General features: G+C 45.3%; 1 protein-coding gene across 4 annotated transcripts in view; it reads right to left on the bottom strand.

The window, feature by feature from the left end:
* Positions 1-22,395, bottom strand: part of HIPK2 (homeodomain interacting protein kinase 2) — a 128,962-nt gene that overhangs the window by 71,639 nt on the left and 34,928 nt on the right. For all 4 annotated transcript variants that reach the window (XM_057420674.1, XM_057420675.1, XM_057420676.1 and 1 more), the window contains exon 2: positions 13,580-14,678. In XM_057420674.1, the coding sequence (XP_057276657.1) occupies positions 13,580-14,678 (1,099 nt within the window). The remainder of the gene's footprint in view (positions 1-13,579; positions 14,679-22,395) is intronic.

The following is a 22,395-nucleotide window of genomic DNA, read 5'->3' as shown; positions in this document are numbered from 1 at the left end:
CAATTCTCCCAAACAAGTTTCCCACAACAGCTCAATGCTAGTAAACTCATTCTGCCACAGAAGACGAAACACGGATATGTAAATTCCCTATCCCATTTGTTTGCATACAAACACTGAGCCTGAATGAAGCAAAACCACATCACTGCTGTTACAGCTCCCTCTGAAACTCACTTCTGAGAGCAAAGGTCTCTGACCACAGCAGGAGTGCCCACAAGATGTGGCAAACCCGACTGTAAAGTCGTACTGAAATAAAGCATGGGTTGGATGAAACCTCATTTTACTGGTACCTTCAAGCCTCCTACTGGCACCCAAACTTGACTGATTTTAGCCCATTTTTACAGCCTCATGCTGACCACCTTAAAAAATCCTATTAACCTGATGAAAAGTGCTCCCTAGGCCTTATTTTCTAAACAGTACCAAGCTGCTCATCAGCCCTTGCCAAAATGACAGAGAAATAAAGAGTGATCATCTCTGTGTGAGTTACAGGCTTTGCCCCTGCCTCGCTGAGCCTGCAAACCCTGCTGGCTCGCTCCCGTTCACACAGACCTGCACATGCTCAATAACACCATTGATTTTGTTTGTGCAGGAAGAGAGAATTCAATTTTAAAAAGCCACATTGATTCCCACCCATTAAAAACAGAGCAAGCTGCAGTATTTGCTAAATGGATAGAAAAAGACGGAGGTCAGGGTGGAAATAATGTCATTACCCCAATCTCTTTCTGAAGGACAGAGAATTGCAAAATCAGACAATAAAACAGTAAGCATTTGACTTTTAAGTTATTTGTTGTAGTTTCTAAATTACAAAAATAGCAATGTAACAGCAAGGGAGTGCCCAGCCACCGAAACAAGGGATGCACAACGGAAAGCATCCAAGAGCATGTAGCTGTGTTTAGTTGCATTTGGAGCATGAAGACACACACGCAGGCAGCGAGAGAGCGCACAGACAGAAATAGAGAGAGAAGGCCTAAGAGTATCTGCGAGGGCCCTGTCTGCTTTTCAGTTCTTTGTTTTAGCACATTAAACAAACAGAGCCATCACACAGGTCACCGAGGACCCTTCTTCTGCAACTGTGGCCCCAGCTGCGCTGCACACAAAAACTATTATTATTCTCTAATGGCTGTACCTTTTGGACAATGATTCAGTGTTCTGGCTCCTTTTTTTTTTTCCTATCTCTTTTTGTGCAGTGCCACTTAGTCCTTCGCTTCGTTTTATGTTTTATCTGCACACTCTTGAAATCTTCATGTAGTGACTAAAAATTCATGAGGAAGCCATGAATAGGAGCCCCCACTCCTCCCCCCCTCACACCTTCTCTAACCATACCCAGCAGCTAAGTAGGTACTGGGCATATATTCATGCTGCTGCAGCAGCAAGGGGGTGAGAGAAGCTGTGGGTGTGGAAGGAGGTGGTGCTGCAGCCCTGGAGGTGCTGCTTCTTCCCACATCTGGGAGCGCAATGAGCAAATGTATCCCAGAGCATGGACACCCCATGCTCGACATGGTGGCTGTGCACATGTGCTGCAGAGCAGTCACTCATCTCTTCAACTTCAGCTCAATGATGTGAACAGGCAAGTGCTTGCAAGCATTAGTGGGGCTTTCATAATTGGTCCCAGCTGGTTAGTTGTAACATGCCTTGTTGTTGAGCAACTACCTACTAACGCTGTCAGACATCCCCTGGTTGCATAAGGAGGGTTAATATCACTATTAATTACAGGCTGCCACCAGCCTGTGTCACGCTCTGCAGATAAGAAAGCCTTTAAGCTCCTGGTCAGTCAAGGCCTCATTGGAAAATCTTGTGCCAGCTTCAAGGAAAGCAAGTTCAGACTCTATCCACAGCAGTCTCCTGCCCTCTCTACCATGCTGTGGTTCCTGAAGTGCTCTCCACTCTGGCTGCCACAGGGTCTGCTGCCAAGGCCAACTACTTGCAGGTCCTTCAGCCAGCATGTGGAAACCCTGGTTCACCAGAGAGTCGCATGTGTGCGCACACGGGTATGTACAATGAGAGTATGGCAGATGTTTCAAAGCACCATGAAGAAAGGCACCCCTGTGCCGAGTCACTGATGACAGCAAATACTATGGTGTGGCAGAGCTCCAAGCACAACCTGAAAGCTAAGAAAGGCAACTAGTTGAAGGGAAAACGTGCAACAATTGGGATCTCTCAGAAGGCAAAAAGCACAGGAGAAATATAATGGAAGGAGCTATTTAGCAAGCTACTTGAACCTACCAATGGCTCTGAAAACTTAAGTCAAAGTTTGCAACATTCCCAGCCCTCACTCATCATAGGATGTGATCTGTGTGATACAGAAAGACAGGCATTCTGCAGGAAACCCTGCAGAAGCAGCATCCTCTTCTTCCTGCCCTGTCACTGGGCTGCCGTCACAGCCCCCTTGCAAAAGTAATGACTATAGTTACACCATGCACATACACGATTCTTACACAACTTAAATGCCATTTTGTGGGCAATAATCAGATCCTATAGCCCCAGGCAAAGGTAAAAGCTGTGAGTCTAGGAGCTAGAACTTCAGGGTTGCTCAAAAACACTGGAAATGAGTCTCTTCAAATCTACACTGCAGAGTGGCCAATGTGGCTATGCTGGCTGCCTAGAGCTACTCTGGCCTTTTTCTATCCTCATCTTTCATATGAACCAACCTTGCATGCTCCGAGTTTGCTCTTGCTTCTCTAACTTCTACTTTGGCTGCCCCTCAGAGCCTAAGAAGGGCATCAAGGTGCTAGGCAAATGCCCTGCCAACTTATAGGTAGGACATAAACTGCTGCACTTTAGCCACCAGGGAGAAGCAGCTGGCAATTCTTCACCTCTCTGATAAGGAGGCTGCAGGCTTGGGCTCTTTTTAGGTCCATACAAGAGGACATTCCCCACTAGAGTGGTGGAGCTGCCAAGCATGTTTTGACATTCAGTTGCTAAATGCTGCAGATTGATCCTTCTCCTAAGATGTGGGCTATCTCCCCATGCATGCCCAAAGCATCCCATAACCACACAGGAACAGCAAATACACTGCAACACTGCATACCCACTACTATCATTCCTCATTCTAGTGCAGCAATTCAACACACACTTTAAAGTTACCTATGCCTCTGGAAGCCAAGGGGGCCATTCACACAAGCTTAAGCTTAGCTTCTTTTGCTAGATCATAGGTACTGATGCTGGAAGGTAATTTTCTAAATCCAACATAAACGTTTAAAGTTTATTCCTAAAGGATTTATGTTGACATAAATATACAGATTAAAAACAAGCAAGACTTTGAGAGCTTTTTATTACCTTCTAAAGTAGCCAGGCACATGGATATTTTATGTCTTTCTTGTATCTGCTTTCTTCCAACTGCACAGTTCAGAGACTTCATACAGATCAGAGGTAAGGTTCAGACTAATGCTGACAATTTCATTTAAAAAGACGAAAATGAGAGTATTGTGTTTTCTTATGTTTCCTGCTCTTTTATTGCTACTTTCAAAATGAAGAACAGACCCTATCAAAGTGCTAAGGGCTGAAAACATAACTCTAAATGATACAAGAAACCTAACTTTGTGCCAATCCATTTTTATCATCTCTTAGTGGCCATAACAAAGCTGAGAACAAGAACTAAACAAGAGAGAAAAAAGAATAATTTCAACTTTTTTTTTCTGAAGTAACATCAGTGACAATAACAAGAATCCATTAAAAAAACAGAATGTTATCTTCCAACCCAGTTAACATGCCTTTCTGTTGCTCATTATATATCTCACACATCAACCTGTATTTTGACCTCACTCACAAAGGAATACGTTTGGAGCCACCACATCTCTGTACACATGTTGGCACTGCTAAGTAAAATCCAGCCTGTGCTACCTTCCCCTTCCCTGGTCCCTTAAGCACCTGCCAAGAGGAGATAGGTTATCAAATGAGCTTCCAGAAAAGCATTTCCAGAAACAGCAACACAGCTATCTTCTGCTTTTGCTCATGCAACCCTTCAGAACCCAGTCCACTAGTTTAAGCGGCTAACAACAGCAGGAGATGTATTTTTGGAACTATGGGGATGAGATTGATTTTTGATAAGAGGCCCTTGCCATGGCTTCCTTTTTCTTGCTGAAATCAACTGGCAGTATTTCATTGTTAGTAACCAGCAAGTTCGGCTAGCCTCAGCTGAACCTGCTTAACTTTTAGATTTCATCTGTCCCTCTTACTGTTGTTGTGAGCACAGAAGAAATACTCTGTCTTCCTCCTGGATGATTATTCTCTGTTCGCAGTCTCCCACTGGTAAGTAAAATACTCGTGGACAAAATAAACTGAAACCTTTTCTTTAAGCCACCAGATATTCTCTCCACCCCAGCACCCTGGATGTTCTTTTGACTACACAGTTCGGCATGGAAGCAAGTAGTTGATGCACTAATCCTTACCATGGCGGAGCCGAAAAAGGCCATCAGCTTTCCTTCTGTACACCAGCTGTCACATTAACATGCGTGGTAGCACTCATGGCCATGTGTACCATTACACTCTCTATTATCCTTTTGTTTAAGGGCCTCAGACACAAAAATCTTTGTGTGTTAGGTGCTGTCAACACAGCCCTCCTTCAGAAAACACGGCATCCAAGGATAATAGCATACTGTAAACAGCAACAGACACCTAGAGCTAAACTGGAGAGGATGGGGAGAAAACACGGTGTTGCTCAGCATTATTATAAGTGATCTAATCACGTGATCTGCAGTTAAAACACAACTCATTACAGTAGTGCTCCACCTGTCGTCACGTTAACTGAAACCTTGGTAATTTTTCCGTGTCTGCCTCTACATGAACAACATGCTGCTGGGACAGACAATTCTCCTCTAAAAGCTTCAGCTAGTTAACTTCCTGGGCTTAAGAGGTGCACAAGTAACCAGAGTGACGTGAAAACTCTCCCTAGCATCCTGCAAGGGTAGAAATTCAGGAATGACATGATTAAACTTTTTATGTTTCATCAGGCCCGAGAACTTCTGCTTCAAACCAGCTAGAATGGCAGTAGTTAGCAGAAAGAAAATAAAGACAAAATGTTAACCCACCTCTTTGAGCCACAGGTTTTTTGATTTAGAGTTACTTCAGCTAAATTCAGGCCAAATCCCACACATCCACCCTGTCTCTACTCCTAAGCAGGAGCCTTCAGAGGCGAATAGTAAGTTTGGTATTGGGCAGAAGTCTGTTACTCCCTAGTCAATCCAAACCAGCAGATGCAGGGACAGAGTGAACAGAACCTGAACATGAACCCAAGCACCGATCCCATGCAGTCACAGCAGTAGGAAGGCAAAACCTCTCAGCTACAAAATAATTCACATCTGTGCAAGTAAAACAATGGCTGTGATTACTTCTGCCTTTCAATAAGTAGAAAATAGAGGTCAAGCCATGCAGAGACTCCCAGATTATTTTCATGTTCCAGCCCACCATGGGAGAACCACGATGCCCTGTTGGGAAGTCAGCTATCTCTGGTTTTGAAGTCTTCAGATAGCAAGAAGGCTGAAATCTCATCTCCTTTCCTCCCACATCTTCCCTTACGTGGGGAACAGCAACTTCCAGGTAGCTATCCCATGTAAAAGGATTTTTCCCCTGCCCTTTTCCTCTTTCACTTTCTAGAGCTACTTCCCTTTAATTTATTCCTCTTAGAACTGAACGTTTCTCATGGTATATATATTGGTGTTTCTCTTCTGCCTTTCCCCCACCCCACCTTGCAAAGCAGCACAGAAGAACCATTGTATGACCTGGACTAAAAGGTAAAGTACTTTTCCTTGACCTTCCTCCTTAAACAGGTAACAGCTGTGGCTCTAACTCAGCTTAAGTCAGGCCACAAGATTAGTGTTTTTCAAGTAAGATAACCACTCTCAACTGCTTGAGAGTTGCTCCTTTTCCCCAGCGTGACCTAGAGAAGAAGGCAGCTACTGAGCCCCCACCTAAGAATTAGGTGCCTTTATATTAGCTTAGGTTAATTTGAAGCTTCTAGTGCAGCAATTGGCTTCAGAAGTTAAGACAGAAACTTCAAGGACTGAAATCACAGCATTCAGGGGTCTGAAGCTGGGAAATATATAACCTCATACTAATTATAGCATCTTTAGGTAATTTCTCTCTTCTGGTAATGACTCATTCATTTATAAACCAACATTAGTCACTTTTCTGACCTCATTGCCAATAAGCAGCACAGCAGACACACTTTCCAATCAGGTGTTCTTCAAGTGTAATACAGCTTTTCAGTACCACTGTGCTGGGGGCTAAAACTTGTGAACCTAATGCATAGATGTACACAGTAAGCTTCCTCCATATTACACTTAGATCTCTTGCCTGCAGTGAGCAAACATATAGGGGGAGGCAAAAACCTGATAGTATTTAAATACATGGTGCTTGAGCAAAGCATCCGTGAAATCCTGTGCATACTGTGTTGGTAATGCTGCTTTTTCATATTCAGAAGTGCAGACGATGAATCTCGCTACTTGTAACTCTTATTTTCACACTTGGAGCACTGATCTCACACCAACAGCCCCTCACCTCATTCTGCTTCTCAGCAGTCACCACTGCCCTCACCCAGCTATTGTCCTGACCCAAACTTGCATTGAAATAAGCAAAGAAAGACATGGAAAATCATATTTGAGTGTGTAACTGCAGCACGTTCTCCTTCACTGGATGCCTATTGTTGGAGTAATGTCTGTGGGTCACCACAACACTGCTCCTATGAGTGGCTGCTGCTCTTCTGTCATTAGAGCTGAAAAGAGAGCACCCTTTCCCCACTCTGTTTCCTTTACACTTGGCGAGGAAGCAACTTGAGTGGGAGGAGAGAAAGGAGAGCAAACACAAAACCACAGAAGCAAGCAACCAGGAGCAGAGACTGAACTTCATCTCTTTCGTATATATGCAAACAGCAGACTCTGATTACAGCCACCCCTTGTTCTAGCCCCACTAACTGTACCCTCACTCACAAGGATTGCTGCAGAAACAACTGCTTGTCACCATACTGAGCTAGGTTATTTCCTAGCCCCTGGTCTGAGCACAGGTATCTTTACCAAAAGACAGTATGTCTTTTATGTACTACAGAGATGGAGTCTGAAGCACTACAGCCAATAGCTGCAATAAGAGAGTTTTGACTTCTCTTAGGTAAATAGCTCTTTTAAAAACAAGCTAGCCATTTGTAGCTGTTTCAGACCTGCCCTGGTACAGTAAATACGAGAGTGACCTTGACTTTTCACACCATTTCACCAGGCTGCAGCCACAGTATGAGACTTACTGTGCTTATAAAGCTTGAGGGAAGAAAAATAGCAGGAAATTCTGTGACAAGCCTGTTGTGGTGATCATGTAAGAAACACAGTCTCAGGAGAAGGAAAAAGTACACCAAAAAAACCCTAAACCCAAGATCACCTGTGGCCAGCCTGCAAGTAAGGAGACTGGGGATTGTGACCCTCTCAGTGACCTTCCCTCACAGCATTACTGAAACAACCCTAGCAGCAAGCACGTAGAGAAGATGGCAGTTGTGCAAAAGAGCAAGTAAAACACAGGGAAAAAAGAAGCGATCTTTCTTTAGCTGTTCATCTGCTTCCCATGCTCATCCCCTCACCTGAGGCTATCATCCCGCCACTTACACTCGTCACATTGACAATCCTTTCTACATCTAAAGCGAGATTGTAATTTCAGGTGGGGAAGAGAAACTAGTGGAAATTAGGAACTCCTAAGAAACAAACGCTCTTTTTCATGCAAGTATCTCTAACAGTGATGAACAAGGGAAAAGTACTGCAGGGATGACAGGATGTGTGTAACAGGTAGGCCAAAGCCCAGATTTCAGGGTGCTCGTAGGGTCTCTGGTTGTTCCAACAATTAACAGTGAGTGTGGCAGCCAAAAATCTTTTCTATTTCAGGTTTTTTTGTTGTTGTTTATCTGTGCTCAGTGGGACTTTGCCAAACAGTTCCCTGTAGTGTTTCACCTCTTTGGACTATGGCAGAGGTCTTGCAACTCCAGCTGACTGGTTAGGACCAGAGCCCCTCAGTCATGGAGTGGCACCAGCTGATGGAAAACCAGTGCTCCTGACCCTTGTACCTGCCTCTGGCTGCCTTTCACATACTTGTCTCTGATCTACAACACCCCAATGGATTGAGCCCTGCCTGTGGACACAGGTTCATTTCTCTCCAACCACCAAGACAAGACTGAGATCTGCAGAAGGAATTACTGTCAGTGCCCCCTCTTTGCCATACAGGAGCTGTCTTCAGAGATGGGAGAGGGGACAAAAGGAACTGGGCACAGTACTCAGCTGAGATGTGATTTTCCGTCACTCATGCACAGTGAGCCAGAAGGAAGAAATGCCAGACTTCTGCCCCTCCTTTGGCTATCGATGACCTCTCTTTGCTGGGAAAAGGCTCCCTGTCGAGTTCCTTGCAAACAGCCCTTTGTTACAAATATTCTTGGTCCTGGAGGCACGTAACTGGGCATATTTTATACACTTGGTTAATAAATAAACAAAGACCTCCTGTGACGGGCCTTCTGACTCCACAGAGGGACGCAGGGCTCCTTTCGGAGTGAGGCCAGCATCAGGTGCTGGAGCCAGGCAGGGAGATGCTCCAGCATCACAGGGGAAGGGGCAGGTTGCTAATTTTAACAAGAGAAAGGAAGAGCTGGCATGTCTGCTCAGAGTAAAAATGGGAAATGGTAAGAAGGTTTCAACAGAGAAATATGTAGCGAGACCTCAGCCCGAGGAGATTGTTTAGGATGAAATATAGGCTCTTCTGTTTTAAATTTAAGCCCAGAAAGGGAGGTGGTTTGGAATACACAGTGTACATCTTCTGCTGGATGCACCATGGGCATAACGTCAAGTTTACTATACCTGCCCCGAAGTGATTTATACACAAAAGCAGTTGGCGAAGAACTATCTTTGCTAGAATTTTGTTAAAACAAAGACCAACCTGGCCTGATTATCACAGAGATGGGACAAAGCTAAAACCTTTCAGCTGAATATTGTCTTCCAAGACTCGGTGATCTCAGTGTAAGGAAACAGAGATTCAATTAATCCTGGTGTTGGGTTTGCAATAAAAAATTCTGCTGAGTCTTGGTTCTGAAAAAAAACAAGAAAAAACTCCAAGCGTCCTTGGGGAAGAAATGAACAACTGTTTATAATAGTATAGCTTGAAGTCTGCTTTCCTCCACAAAGTCTTCTGCAATGTATTGTCTGTTTTGCAAGCCTGCAGTCCTACAAGGCACGATCACCACTAAGTGAAACTAAGTTTAGACTTCAGCAATGAACTTGATAGCTTTTCTCCAGTGCCCAGAAGAAACTCCTCCTCAAACCATCTAACTATCCTGCTCTTTCCCTTTGAGAGGCAGAGTCAGTAAAGCAGTGAATGTTGCAGGTAGGATTGAAACAGACCAGCAGAGCGATGAGGCTCCCACAGCTGCAAAAGCAGTCAAGTCTGAGATAGAGATGTTTTTTCAAGTCTGGAATGGTAGGAGACTTTGAAATGTAAGCGCACTAACACTTATACAAAAATGTCAGAAATGCCAGTTCACTGAGTAAACTAATAAGCCTATCCCATCCCTGCTGCAACTACTTCTGCCTCATTTAAAGGGCAGTTTTGGCCAGAATGACACATACTCTGTGAGTCACACAATCGGGAAGAGGTTGTGACACTGCTCGGGAATCTACCTTGGTTTGTCAGCACAGTTAGAGGACTGATACCTGTCATGGTACAATGTCCACGTGTGGCAAGATGGATCCAGTTTAGCTCCGCACATCCTTCAGGACCCATACTCACCCAACTAAGCATGTACAGCCAGTTAAAAAACACACCTGCACACAGCCTCATTTTATACTGCATATGGACAGTTGACAACACGCACATAGGCCTTTATGCCTGCATGTTTTCTTGCAGTGTTTGAAACTACACTGATAAACACCTCTTCAACCTGATACTCAGCTTCATCCACCCCAAACATGCCCTCTCTCAGAGGCCAGAAGCCCTTTTCCACCTGGGTGCATGAATGTGGGCTCTAATGGAGGGGTTGTCTGCTGCAGCCTGAGCCCTGTATTTCTCAGGATGTGGGTTTTCCCGGGAAGCTGCTCATACATGGATTTTCATGGATCTCTCTGGTCCTTCATCCCTCTGACCTCCTGCAAAATGGAGATCACAGAGACTACCTCAATGACCTCCCCTCCAAACTGCAGCATAAAACAGGAAAGGAAAAAATAAAATTCCATGAAGATACCCCATGATGCAGCAGCTATTGAAGCTTTTCGATCAGCTGCTCTGTGAACATGGTTTCATTTCTAGCCTAAGCACGTCTGGCTAAAACTGTCAGCTGCCAGGCCAGGTCCCTGCACTGTGAGCTGGGGAGAGCAGCTTCGGTTCCTCACACAGGCATCTCCATCCCACAGCTTTGTCACCATATACCTCCATGAAGGGCCACTGATGCCAACTCAGCAAGTGGTGACATGATGAAGGACTACAGTGACTGGGGGGTAGACTAGGACCACTGTCCCAAGCAAGAGGGAACACTTGGATGGCCACCAGCTAGATCCTACACATGAAGGCTACAGATGTTCTATGAGAAACGCTTTGTACAACAGCAAGTTTTCACCAGAAGCTGAAGATGGGTGGAAGGAAGAAGGGTGATGCTCTTTGCAGCACTCTGGTGTGTGATACTGCTGTCTTCCCAGAGCGGGAATCTCAGCAGTGAGGGGAATTTCCTCCTTAGCCTGGCATGTCCTGCCTCCCTTCGGCACCTCTATAGTCAGAAGCAAGGGAGAAAAACCTCCAGAGTAGCAATTATGGCAGCACATCTAGCCTGAAGGAAGCTATGTCCTCTGAGAGGGATTGGAGCTAAGTTTTCCTAGATTAAAGACATTCTGATGATCAGAAGACATGGACTTTCTGTCCCATCCTGCCACCTCAATACAACTGTGATCCTTCCGGACAGCACTCACTGGCTTCACCTGACAGAAGTACCCCTGAGGGACAGAAACATTGCTGAAGTTGGGGCACCCAAATGCAAGAGCAAGTCTGCCTACTACTTCTCTCACAAGAAGCTGGGCTGAGGGATCTGGCCTTGTACTGCTGTGAGAATGAGCGGGATCCCACACAACTTTCCTCCCATGAAAGGCTTTGTCTATCACATTCTTGAGAGTAGTGTTAAAGGAAAAGAAAAAAAGAAGGAAAAGAAAAAGCAAGTTGTTAATAAAATATAGGGTTGACCTGGAAATTTGCTCTCCAAAGCCCATGATAAAAAGCCTCCAGCTGAGAGCCAACCACTACGTTATATTCCCCAGCACTCTGCCTTGTCTCTCCTTAAATGTAGGGGCACATGGCTCCTGTCACTTCTTTGGCATGCCTGCTTAAAGTCTGAGAGGTTTTACTCTGAGGAAGCTTTTCCTTCACGTTCAGCTTAAATGTGCCATTTCTTGAAGTCATCCCCTTGTCTTTTATACTCTAGCAAGCAAAACAAGTATAAATTAAATGGAAGACACATGAAATCTTTATAAAGCCCAGTGTTTCCCCTAGCATGAAAGTGCCTTCTCCTTGGAGTAGAACGGGTTTTTAGTCTGTGCTGTATTTTTCCCCATCAGAAAATGGAGAAGAATATGAATTTTCCTCATGACTTGAATTTAGCTTCATCAGCAGCCCCCTGCTGATGTAATTCAACCCAACGAGATTTTTCTCTTTCCTTTTTTTTAATTTCCCGGTGAGCTGCTGCCACTTTTCCCCTCCTCCCATCAATTCAGGCATGGAAAACAAGGGAGGAATTAGACAGAACTTATGATCTAACCAGCCACAACTTCAGACCGGGCAGGAACAACATTTAAAATACAAAAAAGCAGATTTTATCAAGCCTTTTCCTCCCCGGAGACTGGAACAAAAAATATTCCTTGTTTGTCGCTGAGAACGAACCATTTTTCTCTTTCATTTCTGCTTTCTGTCACATATTTCATTTTGGCTGCCCCTTCTGTCTTTCAGCTAGGGACCTAGGCTGCTAAAGCAGAATCACAGATAACTCAACAACAAAATGCCTGTATTATCTTATTTTTTTCATCCTAGTCTGCCAGGTAATTGCAACCCTAAATGCTTTTGCATATTTACCACAGAAACATGTCTCTCCTGGAGGATGGGACTGTCATCAGGTTGAATATTTCATATAATAAGCCTCTTCTGAGGTATAAACTAGGGTTGGGAATTTTTTTCTGGCCTCCTTCAGAGCAAAGGACAAGCAGATAAAAATCAGCTGCTGCAGTGCTACAGTGTCAAAGTTCCTGTTCCTGTGAAAATTAACTCTTCCCAAGCTCAGGGCCCAGGTGGTTTTTGCCACTGTTTATGAAGTAGGAAAAAAGCCTGTTATCAACTCACATTGTTTCTTTGTCCCCAGTGTTCCCCATGTAGAAGACAGATTTATTTCCTATTTACAAACAAAGCAGCTACCCTGCTTTTCAGTAACCCATCTGACGAGCTGTGGATGCTGCCAAGGCTGATTTTCATTAAATCAGTCCCCAAGAAGGATCACATTTTCCCTCTTCACCCCCATTTCACAGAATTACAACAACAAAAACAGAGCCCGGGTGTTTCTAAATTCAGCTGTCATCTAAAGACAAATTCCCCCTTTTTTCCCTATTTTTCCCCACCCCTGAGGTAGCAGTAGAACTGCTTTTCCCAGTCCTTGGGATGTTGAATCAAGCTGACTGGTACCAAAGAGAGGGTCTGAAAAGAACACTGACAGAGAGACTTTGTGTCTTGGAGTCAAGACAGAAGGAGAGGATGACCTTTTGGGGGTTATGGAAAGAGGCTGATTTGCTACAACTGTTCAACAGACTGAAGTGGGATATAGATGGTTCACAGTGTTCACTTTGGGCACACTTACACAGAGGTCAGAACTCCATCCTAGTGCATAATATGCCTTTAGTTAAAAGCACTGTGAATGGGAATCAGAAGTCGGCAACAGGTCCTCAGTCCAACATCAGATTACTTGCAATACTCATTCATCTCTACCAACAGCTTCCCACATGGAGAAGGTGTTTCCAGCCTGGCCAAGCTGCCTGCTTGCCTGGAGCAGAGCCAACAGGAGTCAGCCAAAATCCTCCCATTGACTAGCAAGCTCCACAGCCTGTGTGAAAACTAGTCCTTGACAAAGCACCTTCTTGCATCCATACAGTTTTCCTGTGGGTCAACCTTACCCTTGTAAAGCCCTTGTTTCATGTATGAGTAAAGACTAGAAGATGTATCTGAGATTGTTTAGGTTGAAGTTTTTCTGAAACCAAGAACCTACTTGTATTGACTTGGAAAGGAAATGTGGATTCTCCAGATACAACCCCTCTTCTGGAAACAGTTCCAGAAAGAACAAAGTACTGACAGAGGTGAAAGGGTTTCTAAATTGTAACTGTCAAACTCTATTTTTACAACATTTTATGGCTATTTACAACTTTACAATGTTTTTCAACGCAAGTACACTCCAAAAGGTTAGGATACCATTTCCTCGTATCACCAGCAAGACATTCTAAGGGCCACCCCAGCGGAGGATTAAGGGATGACTCTCATTCCTTCGCAGAAATGTAGGAAAATTCTCACAGGCAAAATACTACTCCTAGTAATGTTACATGAGAGTGCAGTCTCTTACCTGTAATATCGGGATTGAAGGTAGGTAGAACACACAGCTTTTGACACATGGCTAGCTGAACCAAAGTCTATGACCTTGACCCTATATGGCTGTCGGGCTGGGTCTACCAACATGATGTTCTCTGGTTTGAGATCAGCATGAATCAGTCCCAGGCTTTTCAGCTTCATTAGGGCAGTTGCTACCTGCTGCAGAATTGGTCGAATGTACTTAAGGGGCAAAGGACTGAATTTGTTTTGTTTTAGGAAATCATAGAGGTTCTGCTCCAACATTTCAAAGACCAAGCATGTGTGATTCTTGTGCTGAAAGCATTCGTATGCACGGACAAAGTTGTAGTCATCTGCACTTTCTGTGCTCAGCCGAGCCAGGATGCTCACTTCAATCTGGCCTTGCCGGGCATAGGAAGGATGGTTTTTCAGGATTTTGATGGCCACAATCTCGTTAGTGCCACGTTTCCAGCATTTGACTACTTGTCCGAAGGTCCCACGACCAAGAAACTCTAACACTTCATATGTGTTGGTCATGGAACAGAGCACCTCATGTTGTACCAGTTGGTAATCCCCTTCGCTGTTGGAGCCACTATTTTTGGAGGTGGCCGTGGAGGTGGTAGCGGTGGCTACAGTGGCCCCACTAGCATTGTTTTGAATCATTGGTGGATGCTCTTCGATGATCTGCACGCTGCTTGTGTTCTCGATCTCCTCACTTTTGCGCTTAAGTCCACATTTTTGGTAGGTGTCCAGAAGGCTCACAGTGCTGCGACGCATCAGGTTGTGTGGCCCACCCAGTGTTTGCCCAGACACTGCAACCACACCAGAAGTACTGTTGGCAGATGTCACCACAATGTGCCCGGAGCTTGCTGGGAAGATGATGGTCTGTTCGTAAGGGATGCTTGGATTGGGGATCTGGAGGGAGGCGTTGACGGCTGCTGCGGCGGCTGCTTGGGAGGACTGCACGTTCTTGCTCTGGCTGTAGACTTTGCTGTGTGTGCCGTACCCAGTCATATCCCAGTTTGAACTCGGCTCCACTTTCAGTTTCTTCACGCTACAGAAGGCACTTGACTGAAGGGTGTGAGGAGAGAAAACTTGCACATGCGAGGCCATACCTGCAATATAACATCAGAGCGAAACGACAATGTTAAGATGCTTTCCCTAGCTCTTTTCATTTGTTCAGTGGCAAGAAGGTAAAATGGGATACAGAATCATACAACAGTTTGGGTTGGAAGGGACCTTCAAAAGTCATCTGGTCCATCCCCCACTGCAATGAGCAGGGACATCTTCAACTTTATCAGGTTGCTCAAAAGCACATCCAGCCTGGCCCTGAATGTCTCCAGGGCTGGTGCATCCACCACCTCTCCGGGAAACCTGCTCCAGACTTCAGATACAGCACATGCACACACACAAAAATAAAACTCTTCCAGAAATATGTATTCAAGACAAATAAAACATTATGCTCTAAAATAAAACATTACCCCTCATAGAACTAAATTATCAACAACCAAGGCTCCTGTTCTCTTGCTCTACCCCTCTCATTTTTAATAACAGAAATGTAAACGTTATTTTTACCTCCTCTGCCTAAAGAGACTCCTATTCCCATTGTCTCCAGGAATATATCTATCTCTCAGGAAGAACTCATGTCAAATACTGCAAAGTATTCTGCCTATGGAAGCCAAATCTCAAATCCTCAGGCTCATCCTATATTAAGTGCTTCGCTGGATCTGACTTAAACCCTCCGTTTATTCCCATAAACCCACTGTGTAGCTTCTGGCCTGCAGAGAGCCAGGATGGGACCTGACAAATGTGAGGTCCATGACAAAATGGAGATGCACAGTCAAAGTTGAGGAGCCATGGCATAAGCAGCAGATGATGTTTCAGGTTGCTTGCCAAGTCTGCGTGTGGGAATTGTGCACAATGCTGGTCTGTGCTCAGGGACACTGGAGATGCGAGTTATACAACATGAGCCTCACTGTTTGCTCTCAGTTCTCCCAGATTTGTAAAACTGTGTTCATTTATTCTTATTCACAGTGACAATAACATCAGTGGAAAATAAAGTATCACTGAAACAGAGTTACTGAAGGGTTCTGAGTAATATCCCACTGAAAAGGAAAACGCTTCTATTCAGAAAAAAGATGTGGTCTACAGAGAAGAGGACATGTAAGTGCTGACTTACTGCCCTCTCTCCCTGCCCAGGGTAGGGATGGTACTGCTGGACTAAAAAGTATTGTAAGCAGGGGACTCCTGAGAAAGGAATAAGTGCCTGGCAGGAGTTAAGACCAAAAAGGCACAGCCTCCCTCACCCTTCTATCTGTCGTCACAGTTTCTTTTTAATAAGCCAGAATGACTAGGGAAGAAAAAGATAATATGCTGAGCTGGCATGTTGCTGAATTATTAAGCACAAACATAACCTTGACTTGTTTTCAACTTTTTAAAAGTTAGAAGTTGAATGAATGCTGCAGTCACAAAACTAGAACAAACTGCAGTGCACACAGAGATGACTTCTTCATGTGAAGACCTGAGAGTATCCAACACTTTCCTAAAAGAAACCCATAATCCACGTGCTGCTCTTCAGAAGATTTTCTGGAGCTCATGTCCACACATACACAAACATGCATGCATAAACATATACACCCATACAGAAAAATATGAACATTACTCCACACTTCCAAAGCTCAGCAGCATTGAGCATCAGGTCAAGCGAACACACCTAAACACACCCAACACTTGTCCAGCAGCCCAAAGCCCAGGAACTGCTCAAAGAGGGCTGCTGTGCTGAGCCAAAAACCACTGTATATAGCTACACAGAACTAACCACCAAAGCAATAACTCCAGTTGGTTCAACACCCCCACCTACATTCCTGCCACAGTGACAGACTGATGAAGACAGGGCAGATGCAGAAGAAAACCCCTATGAGGACACTTAGAGAAACCCTCACCCCTGCTGGAACTGGCAATGAAAACCTCACTAACCCTGCTCTAGCAATGAAGCCCTGCAAAATGCAGCGTGCCCTCCTTCGCAGACATGACCTCTGGCTTTAATGTGATTTCTTGATGCTGTTTGCTGCCATTTGCATTAACTTCCCCCACCGACCTCCTTGGTCGCAATTTCTAAGGTCCCTGCAACTGAGTCCTCAGAACCCAACCAGATCCCTGCCCCTGTAAGTGCTTTCTCTCCTCTCCCCTTTCCACAAAGCAGTGATGCTGCCACGAATGCTGTAGCATATGGCATGTGGTGAACCTGGAGAGCTGCAGCAGTATTACTCAACTTGTCATCCTGGACACAAGTATCATATGTGAGGCAGCTGAAACTGTGTTTTTCCACTGATTAAGAAAAGTCATGGTGTTCCTCCTAGTAGAGCACCAACCTGCCTGGAGATTGAGGTTGGTCTGATGTACGTTTTCCCCCTGGATGTAAATAATAAAGCAGATGTAATTGGTAACATATTGTGGACCTAGCAGAGGTGTAATTTATAGCTTTATGGCTTTCATACCATGGTGTGCTTAAGCAGTATCTCTTCATCCAGAATAAAGAGGGGAAAAAATGACTGACACAGAACAAGGAGGGAGGTTCTTCTCACACACCCTAGCACTAAAGATAACACCACAGGACCCAGGCACCCCAAATTAAAGGCAGCGATGTGAAGCGTAGCAGCTGCAATGTTGTCAGCACCGCTCTAAAAATCAGGGTAATCACCACCCTTAAGAGACAGACTTTCAACTGGTGCAAACTGGCAGGGCTCCAGTTGATATCAGCTGATGCTAAAAACAAGGTCAGCAGTCACTCAACATCGGCAATGTCAGATGGCTGCCTGTGCCCCTTGGTGAAACGAGCTGTTGTTAGGGACTGGTTTCCACATCAACAACCAGCCCCCTGCTGCCCCTGCAACACTGCTGGCAGCTTCAGCAGGGGGAATCAACAGGGGACAAACACTGACCCATCCTGGCACCCCAAAAATAGCAGGAGTGCAGAAAGTAGAGCCATCCTATGGCTAAAGGGAGGACTTTGGACTCTCCTGCTGCCATTTCCACCTTCCTCAGAGGTTGTGTCTCATTGTGAAATATTTTTTTTTACCCTGAAAAAAAGAAGTATGAAATCTTCTTCCTTCCATCTAAAATTATTTTCTCACATTTGAGGTTTTAGGGGCACACATCGTAAGAGTAACTCGGCCAGCTCTCCAGCATAGGCTGATACCAAGAAATTACAGGCTGATTGACAGCTTGGTGATGGGAAAAGAAGGCTTCCGCAGCAAAGTAATTTTTATTGCAAATTTGCCTGTGCAGTGAATGGGAGAAAAACACAGCCCTAAATTTCCTGAGGACACTATCAAATCATGCTGGTGGCATGTTTTCAGAAAGGATCTTTCCTTCATGGCAATAGCAGAAATAGTAACAAGTGTGAATAAAAGTTGGATGGTTATGGGTATCTGATTCCTCATTACAGCCTGTAATACAATTTACAACTCCAGCCTTTTAATTACATAAGCCAAAAGTAGCTTGCCACGATATCCACAAAGAAACAAGCCTGCAGTACCAGGGTGATCCATACTAGCCAAGCCCTGTGACAGAGATGCCCCCTGAGCATTCCCCAGAGCCAGCAGGGATGCTCCTGGGGTCTTGTAAAGACAAAGAGGCCATAAGGCATGGAAGGATGGAAAACAGCCTGTTTCACTTGGGAAATACCCTCTTACTTTGCTGCTCACAGTTCTGCCATGAAACATTCTATGTGAGGCTGTGCCTCCCTTCACTACAAAAAGATCTTACCAGACACCCTTCCATGTTTTGCATGGGATGGCTGAAGGCTGGCACGTGGCTCCTCACCTTTTCGTTCTCCACCAGGAGCTCAGGCTTAGCTTCTGCCTTGGCAGAGGTGCAGGGCAGCTTTCCACACCCTCAGTTAGCCAGCCAGGCTGCAGTCAGGATGCCACTACAGCTAAATACAAGTCCTGAAGAGTGCAGGTCTAATTTTTTATCACCCCTGTGAATGCTGAGTCTCTGGGCTGGGAGCAGAATCAATGTTGGGCATCATGCATTAAATAAAACTGATAGTTCCTTTCTTTAATAATGAGGTTTAGTGTAGCCATTTAAAGCTCTCACACAATTGACAGTAACGGGATTTAATGAGGCCTTCCCTGCCCTTGATACGACTCACGTAACTCCCTGTAGCAACCACATGAGCTAAAGTATGTAGTGTGCAGCTAGGGAACAATGTTAAAACAGCCTGAATGGCTTTTATTAAAAGACTTGAGGTTGTTTTTTTTTCCTGAGAACTCCACCCACGTCAGCTTTCACTTGATAATAATTTAGCAGGTGCTATTTACAATTCAGATGGTCCTCTTCTGCATGCATACACAGATCACGCAGCCTCCTCACTTGGATTTTCAACAGGTTTCAGGGAAGCAAATGAGGTAAAGTTGCCTATCCACCCACCTCACCCCAAAGGGCAAAAAATGCACTTTGGGGACTAAAGAAGGAACAGTTTGAAAGTCACTGATGTTTTCTCCCAGCACTTACTGCTCATTTATAAATGTGGCCTTTGTGGTGGCAAGAGACCAAGCGCCTGCCCTGTATTAAGTAGGCAGCAAGACCTTTTGCACTACCTGCAGAGCTGCCAGTGCTCTGTAACCAGAGGCAGCTTACTGACTGCTGCCAGAACGACAGTGCCTGCTTGAAAAATACTGTAGAAAGCCCATGGCATGTGTTCAGAATATAAATGATGCACACAAGACACTCCCGAAATAAGTATCTTCTACTTCTCCCTGGCGAGGCACAAGCCTGCTAACTCATACACACACAGGTTATGAAGGCAACATGAAAAGGGTATCTGCCAGGTATGGCTAAGGTACTGCACCTTCAAAACAGCTGTGTCTCAAGCATAACCCTCTTCTCTTCTTCACCATGGCCTCTGTGTGGCCCCTTTTGAGCCACTGTCGTCAGTACCACTACACTATTGGAACCTACTTAAAATTTACATCCCTGGAGGCTACACAAATTCCTTCCCTTGTGCTACTGAATTTTTGGAGACAACCTCAAAGTGGAGTTCAGACCTCAACTGCTTCAGCTCCTTCCTGCTCCTGGTGAGCAGAAGATGTCAAGGGAGCCTTCGCTGCAGATTAAAATCTCCCTGCCTTCCTGCTCTGCTTTTCCTGTCCTGCCAGTAAAACTGTCTCATCCTAATTAGTAGTTTCCTAAATGCTTACATAGTGCACAGCAGTTCTCAAAGATATGACAGCCCATCCCCTGTACTGCTCCAGACCTGGCTTCACACAGCTCCAAGCTGCCACATTTGATCCACGTCCCACAGCCAGACAAAAATGCAAGCCTTTCCCATGCACAGAGTAGCCATAAACAAAATCAAATGAACAAAACCAAGCAATCATCTCCCTCCCTCTCATCCCCACCCAAAAAGCATATTCCCGTTGCAGCGCAATGGCTGGGGAACACTCATCACCATCACCTTCACACCTCATGTCCCCCCTTCCACTCCAACTACACATCTTTCCTGCATTTATAGTATCAGCAACCCCACTCACTATTCTATTCACCACAGCATGACTTTCTTTTATGGGTAAGACAGAAGTTATCAAACCATGACTTCAGTTAGTACCGCTGGGCATGGAGGGGGTTTGGCAGCTGCTCCCTATTATGGCCTGAGCAGGTTATTTTGGCATGTAGCTCAGGATACTGCCGTCTCACCTCTGAAACCATCTTTATTCCCTTCTTCACTCTCCATTTTAACTCCGTAAATCCAGGGCAACTTGACTGTTGGGTACTGAAAGCTTTCTCAACTGACCAGGGCAAAGAGGGCACAGCTAGGAAAACGCAGGGGAGACCTTCCTCTGAGCTGTTCACACTGGGTCCATGTGCTCCAGGAAGCCTCTGTGCCACCCTGCATCAGCAGCTCAAGGGGAAAATGGGCTACCCAGAGCTCTGGCACACCCTGCACAGACTACCACCAAGCACAAGACTACCACTACTACAGCACCAACCACCCGGAGCTTTATCGATGGAGGACACAGAAGGATGTCTAACAAAAAGCTTTCCCAAAGAAATCCCTCTTTCAGTTTTCTTGGAGAGAAGCCCAGCAAAGCTGAGGCACGTGCAGGGTGCCTGGCTGGGGCTGTGCTCCAGGCTGCTGGGGCACCCACAGGCAGCACCACATCTGCTTAAAGAGCAGCAGATCGCAGTAACACCCTCAGCACCACTCAAAATGAGGCATGACGCATTAAGGCTCATCTAATGCCATGCTTAAATGAGCTCCTGAAGTGCTGGGAATGGCCAGAGGAGATGAGGAAAGCAAGCCATGAAGGAACGTTTTGTGGCTTCTCCATCCTCAAGTCAGAATAGAGCCAGATGCCCCTAAAAGTGGCTACTCAGATCAATGTGCCAGGTAGGACTGTTTGGAAACAGCATATGAGTTCTGGCCACCTTCCTCCCTCTCATCATATGTCCTCTACAGTCACAAAGTGAAACAAGTAACCACTGCATTTCTACACAACCTAAAGTTTCCTTTGGAGAGCTATACAATATATACTCAGCAATAAATATGAAACCGGCCACAGTCTGTCTTGTAGTCCAGGTTAGCATTTGTGTGGGTCCATACATTCTACCTCCAAACAGATCTGTAAGGCAAGAGACTCTAGGTTCCCCATCAGCTCAATTTCTGCCTGCTGCTTGCTGCCAGAGTTGCATCATGAAAGCAGAACTGAAAAAAGAAGGATCTCAGCATGGCTTTGCTTTCCAGGCAGCGTGGGTCAGTCTCAGTTGAGTCACTTCAGTTTCCATCTGCTAAACAGAGGTTGACCGAAGTATCCCCAACTTACAGGGAAAAGAGGGACTTCCTCAGCTCCTGACCCCAGACTTCAGTGGCCACCCTACCTGGCCATCTGTGGTCTTAGTTCCTGGGAAAAGGTGCTAGGGCCTCTGGAAAACGGACTGAAATGAATCAGTGTTTCTGCCTGCTGACCTGGCTGTGCCCCTCTCACCCATGCAGCACTGGCATGCTTGTGGCTTCCCACAACTGCCTAGTGGAAAGAATATTTTGGCTTTTTCCACTATGGCTGCATCCCCACCTGGATCACTTCCCACCTGTAAATATTAGCTTTGTAATGCCGATGACTCCAACTGGCCCACAGGGGTGGTGAAACCACAGGGAATGGCTGGCACCTTACATAGCTCACTCGTTAGAAGCAATTCTACTTGTGAAGGCAGGACATGGGCAAAGCTCACTGGAGTCTCAAGCTGAGCTTCTCACTCCCACAGGATTTTCTCTGGAGTGTTCCACTTGCAAAGCAGCCATTGCATGACATTCAGGCCTTGCTTTGTTTACAAAATCTGAATCTCAGATCAAGCACTAGCTGGGCTGAAAAGGTCAGTTTACCTCTTCGCAAAGTCCCTCCCTTAATTTCATTTCCATCAGGATGCAGACCTGTTGGAGAGAAACAACTCTCTTGTGAGGCCTGGGTGAAATACACAGGATCTGAGCTGCAAAGGAAGATGATGCTGCAAGGAGAAAGGTGGGGAAGCTGGACACAGGACTCTGCCCACAAGAAAAATTGAGACAGTCTGATCTGATGAGCTCCCAACTATCCCAAAGCCAGAGCTAACTACATCTCCTTGTTTCAACATCTCCCTTTCAAATAAGAATGAACAAACACAGGATTTAAAGTACTATCATACAGCGAGGGCTATGGGGTGCTTTGGGAAATTCAGTTCCTCAAGGAAACACATTTTGAGCATTAATTTTTAAACCCTGTTTTCCAGACTTTATCTTCCTCATTACTTGGGGCCAAAAACCCCCAAGTGATGGCCAAACAGTCAGGAATCTTT

The sequence above is a fragment of the Pezoporus wallicus genome, unplaced genomic scaffold, assembly GCF_028554395.1.
Source record: "Pezoporus wallicus isolate ANWC-B61680 ecotype Strahan unplaced genomic scaffold, APGP_CSIRO_Pwel_v1 contig_2871, whole genome shotgun sequence".
NCBI classification, from domain to species: Eukaryota; Metazoa; Chordata; class Aves; order Psittaciformes; family Psittacidae; genus Pezoporus; species Pezoporus wallicus.
The sequence above is the reverse complement of the archived record's forward strand: the minus strand, read 5'-3'. Positions and strand labels throughout refer to the sequence as shown.